The following is a 5,304-nucleotide window of genomic DNA, read 5'->3' on the forward strand; positions in this document are numbered from 1 at the left end:
ACTAAAGCGCAAATACATGACAAATTTTGAAGCACGGAAGAAAGCAGCATTGAAGCATTGGCATATACTCTGGCGCACAACCTGCTATCATATCAGACAAAATATCATCGGAATGGCCAATCAAACGGGCATCCAGAGCAAACTCACCTTGACACACATCACAGCCAAGAGGGGTAGCATTTTGCACAATTTCAGGATCAGACCTCCATTTTAAGGACGGAAATAGAAGATTAGCTGTAAACGAGGTGATTGGCCCAAAGATGCTCACATATGAGCACACAAGAATCAAACGACAAGCAAGCCCCACAAGAATGACCCCTCGGTATGTCTGGACAAGTTTAGCCAAGGCACTCAGCACACTACGCTGGCTGGATCGGTGTAGGTCCTTCGGACGCCGCCGAGCCATGCAGTACGCTGTCAGCTGTGTCCTATCCACTTGACGACCACAGGATGAAATACAAACTGCTTACTATTCGCTACCAGTAACGATCGTAATGCCTGCGAAACTTCTGAAAGCCCTCTTTGAATTTACACCGGAAAAACCCTGAGCCTCGTGCAATACCGTGGCCGTACCGTCATTATAATCCCATTTAGTATGGGGGTTGTATTTACTGATTTTTCAAGGCTCCATTTGTAATCAAGTATCACAATTCATTTTGTAAAGGGAATTGATACCGGTTGGGTACAAGCAAGATAGGCATAACAATTCATTTGTAGCAGGAGCAACATCTTATCGGAAGAACTCGTTGCGGTGCTTCAGCTGACAAAAGAAGATAATCCAGCGGAGTTTGAAGCGCAATCGCCTTGTTGGGAACTGCTAACCTTTAAATTACTGGTTCTTTATCGGGAGAGCCAAAGCCATTGTATCGGTGTGTATATTTGAGGCGCAAAATTTTGCCACTAGCAAACCTTCATTAGTTTAACGGTTTGTATTAGTATCAGGGTTCTCCAATACAGTATTGACGGTGGGTCAGCGCAATCTTAAAAAGGGAAATTCCACAATGACCAATAAAAGAAACTGCAGTTAGTATTGCAATATTGCCATACATAATCAGCTCCAAGTTGGCAGGCAGTATGCATGTCCGCTGAGGTGAAAGCACCAGCTTGCACTGCGAGAAAAATCGCTCGCATGCATTTGATGTTGGGGGTAGCTGCTTCAACAACTCGCTGTAGGTAATATCGCCACTGTTTTCTCCATGCTTAGCGCGCTTGCTTGAACCAGCACGAAGAATCTGCGTCGCGTAATCTTCCTTGCATGCCTTCCTTTTGCTACCACTACTTAAGATCTCGAATCGCTTGACCGCTGCAGCTTCTGCAGCTGAAAAAACACCTTCGTTGATCACCTTGACAGCCGCTGCCTCGAAGACGGGAGAGTGGAAAATCTTAGCAGTCGACTTAAGCTGATCACGCATTGATCGGTACTCACGCACCATAGAGTCGAACAGAAGCCGAACGTCGGCTAAGTCGATACCGTCACACTGCACAGTTTCTTCGTCACACTCTGGAACTTCTTCATATGTTCGAGGAGAGCAAGCAGCTTGCGGTGCGCAGAACCCGTCGGTATAAAGTCTTTTACCGCGTCCACAGTCTTGATCTGAGGGCGGATGCGATTGTAGCGTTCCAACATTTCGAAACTTGAACACCACCTCGTAATATTCCGTGTGATAGGATGTCGACTGGTGGATTTTGCGAGTTCCGCAAAATTATTGATTTGGGATATCTTTGACATCAATGTGTTAACTTGCGCTAGTAACGGCTCGTAATCAGTAAGGTATCGGTTAACCGCAAGGTTAAATCGATGACTGGCACATCCAATCAAAGGGACACCGAGCTTAGTAGCAATAGCCTGGTTTGTGTTGCAGTTGTCTCCGATGATAAATACCACCATCCCGAGTGTCTTGTCGTATAGATCCAGAACACCGTCAAACAGCTGGATGTGCGAGTCTGCGTCTTGGGGTTCTCTGTCGAGTGGTGACACAGCGAGAAGTTGTAGACGTAGAGTGCCGTCCAGATCATATACATCATATAAGCCAACGTAGTGCATAGAACCATGTGACCATCCGTCAAACATTATTCCGAATCTTGTACCTATGTCTGTTTCAATAGTCTTGCTGATCTTTTTGGCTACATCGTGTATGCTGTTGAATAGCACACGTGGCGACACGGATTTCCACCGTGACATAGAGCGTGTCAGCTCGTTGTCGACCTCAGAGAGCGGCATGTTCGGATCCACAACCCAACGCATCCACTGGAAACGATGGGACGTCTTCTCGGAAACGAAGCCGTAGTCCTGGAGACGTCCCGCGTGACCGGACAGTGACACGCCATACTGGGCCTTGAAGCCTTCGTGCTTGAGCGTCAGGTGGGCCATGAGGTTTGAGTAGCCAGAGTTGGGGAGCTGTTTGCGCTCACTACCGCACTGCTTGCAGCGGAAGTAGTTCGCGCCGAGGGGCTCGAAGACGTAAGCGCAGATGTCTTTGTTGGAGGGCCTTGTTCTTGAGGGAGGGTGTTTTCGGAAGTAGAGTGAGCAGTCCATTGCAAGTTGCTTGTCTGTGGACTCTGAGATAATGATTAGCTATCAGATTTATAACTAAGAGCTATTATGGGCAATACATACATCAAGATATGATACTGAGGCAGCTGCCGACGTCCAATTGTTTCGTAAGCATCTAAAGTCTCTATGAGCCTACTTTTGTAAATTATACTGGAAATATTGAAACAATATTATATTCATATTTTTAAGAAAGTTGCAGTAATTTGGTACACTGTGCCACGCGATTAGACGTTCATAATAACTTTTGTTCGTCGTATATACACTCAGGGAGGCGTTTTAACGCGTTTTGTACTTTGAACGTTTATACAGTTCTTGTCAGCACTGATTGCAAAGCAATACTTTAAGTAAAACCAAATCTACCGGTACCAACACCAATCGCTATGGGTAAGAAGCAGGGAGGTGTGAACACCAAGGTTGAAGCGGCTAAGGCCAAAAAGGCCGCCGCTAAGGCTGGCAAGGACGCCGTCAAGGCTGCTGCGGACGCCGCTGCCGAGTCCGCGGAATGGGCTAAGGGATCGGACGCGCGCGCTGACAAGCGTCGCCAGGAGGAGGAGCGCAAGCGCGCCGAGCAGGAGGCTAAGAAGGCCGAAAAACAGAAGCTATTGGCGCTGGAGGAGCACGCGTTGGATGAGGATAAGCACGCCATCCGCAAACAGAAGAAGACGGTCAAAGAGGTGGCCAAGCCCTGGGAGGACGCACTTAAGCCCGCAGTCAAGAAGAACAATCGCGGGGCCAAGAAGCCCTCAGCCTTCGCGGCGCTTCAAAACAACGGAGGCGCCAGTGAAAAGCTCACGCAGGCTGAGATGGCGGCGCTTAGAGAAGCCGAGGAGGCTCGCACAGCCCGAAACCCCGGTAAGAAGGCCATTAAGTTCGAGAACAACTTCCAAGCCAATAGAAACAGGAACCAGGATGAGCCCTCGGATGCGCGCAGTTTGGACGCGGCGCTCGATTTACTTAGTGTGGGCGACAAGGAATTGGAGAAGCATCCCGAACGCAGAGCGAAGGCCGCCTACAAGGCCTTTGAGGAAGTTATGATGCCTCAGGTCAAGGAGGACTTCCCGGGATTGAAGTTGTCGCAGTACAAGCAAAAGCTTAGCGAGATGGTAAGACTGCGGCTATTATTTCTTTTGTGCATTGCTGACAGGTGTTTGTGATACTGTGTCGCTATGATTTTTATAGTGGCGCCGTTCTCCGGACAACCCCCTGAACCAGGAGAGTTTGGCGTACAACGCTAAAAAGCCTTAGGAGACTTAAACCAATCTTTTTCGCGGCCCAAAATTACAGTTGCCATGATTGTCATCTGTATGTACTTCGAAGTATTAATACCTCTTAGCTCAGGGTCTTAGCTGTAAATGCGAAAGCGTTTTTTTGGTTTTAGCATGCCTAAAACGGATTCACATGTGAATAAAAAACTCCCATTTTTATTCAGTCCAGATGGTGGCAGCGCACTGGCGAAACAATTTCTGAGATTTGAGTGCAACTTGTGGTCTAAACTTAGATTGAGCCGAGGAGGCACGAGAAAAAAAACCAACGCCAGCTCTGACGACTTCTAATTCGGGACTTCGCTCCATCGCGTCGAGTGCGACTACACACAAAGGCGGACTAGTGAGCGATCTTTCGTGTAGGTTCAGCGTCTGTTGCAGCAGTTTCTTCCATTTTGGAGCGAAAGTCTCGTGACGCCAGCCAGCCAGGCTCTCAGTTTAGTTCAGAGCCCTCCCAGCACGCAGGCGAGCGAACTGGTCTCGTTCACTACCAAATACAAACCCTCACAGCACCCAAAGCAGAGACCATGACGGACGCAGAAGGCGTACAGCAGGAACTACAGGACTACCTGCACAAGAAGGGCATTAACACGCTCTTCATCAACCTCGTGGAGTCGCTGCTACTGGCCAAACCGGAGAACCCGATTCTGCACATCATCCAGTACCTGCACACCAACTACCCGGAGGAAGCCACGCCGCGTCACAAGCCCGGCGCAAAGGATGTTAACCCTGCCTCACTACGTTCGCAATGTACGCGACGGTTTGGAGCGTTAATTCTGGCAGAGAGAGGAGGGTATCTAACCGAGGGGTCTCTTGTCTGTTTTCACTAACAGATCACTCAGACGACAGCGAGAGTGAGGACGAGGACGAGGGTGGAGACGCCGTCGGTGAGATCGCTGCCAGCGTGCCGCCACCCAAGATCATGGCCAAGGGACGACGCACTTCGGTGTCCGCTGAAACTATTGACCCATTGAGGTTAGTGACGGTAGTGGTCCCGTCCTGTCTGATGCTGGTTGCACTAACTTGACCCTCCTTGTTGTTCTGAATGTGACGTGACAGTGCTCGCCAATTCGAGCGTGTGGTGCATCCCAAGTCTGCAGAGGAGAGGGAAGGAATCGGTCGCATGGTAGCCGAGAATATCCTGTTCAAGTCGTTGGATGAGAAGCAGCACGATATCGTGCTCGACGCCATGTTCCCAAAGGAGTTCGAGCCCGGTGACATTATCATCAAGCAGGGAGACGACGGAGACAACTTTTACATCCTGGAGAGCGGCGTCTGCGAGGTCTACAAGGACGGTGTGCTTGTTCAAACGGTGTGTACCCATTTTGATGTAGTAATAGTATTTTTGTCTTATACTGTGATGCTGACATTTTGCTTCACCTAATGCAGTGTACCGAGGCGATGTCGTTCGGTGAGTTGGCACTCATGTACAACGCTCCACGTGCTGCAACTGTGAAGGCTGTGCAACACTCGAAGGCATGGGCATTG

At 49.2% G+C, this 5,304-nt stretch overlaps 2 protein-coding genes across 2 annotated transcripts; both read left to right on the forward strand.

Moving 5' to 3' along the window:
• Positions 1–2,916: 2,916 nt before the first annotated feature.
• PITG_22107 (uncharacterized protein) lies at positions 2,917–3,799 on the forward strand (the record flags this gene model as incomplete). Its single annotated transcript, XM_002909928.1, has 2 exons — positions 2,917–3,704; positions 3,772–3,799. 2 exons carry the CDS (start codon positions 2,935–2,937, stop codon positions 3,797–3,799), a joined length of 798 nt encoding a protein of 265 aa, XP_002909974.1.
• Positions 3,800–4,343: 544 nt separating this feature from the next.
• On the forward strand, positions 4,344–5,200 carry PITG_22108 (uncharacterized protein; the record flags this gene model as incomplete). Its single annotated transcript, XM_002909929.1, has 4 exons — positions 4,344–4,477; positions 4,536–4,585; positions 4,650–4,791; positions 4,876–5,200. The coding sequence occupies 4 exons, from the start codon at positions 4,344–4,346 to the stop codon at positions 5,198–5,200; spliced, it is 651 nt and encodes a 216-aa protein (XP_002909975.1).
• Positions 5,201–5,304: the final 104 nt, after the last annotated feature.

The sequence above is a fragment of the Phytophthora infestans genome, genomic scaffold, assembly GCF_000142945.1.
Source record: "Phytophthora infestans T30-4 supercont1.1168 genomic scaffold, whole genome shotgun sequence".
Lineage (NCBI taxonomy): Eukaryota > Oomycota > Peronosporomycetes > Peronosporales > Peronosporaceae > Phytophthora > Phytophthora infestans.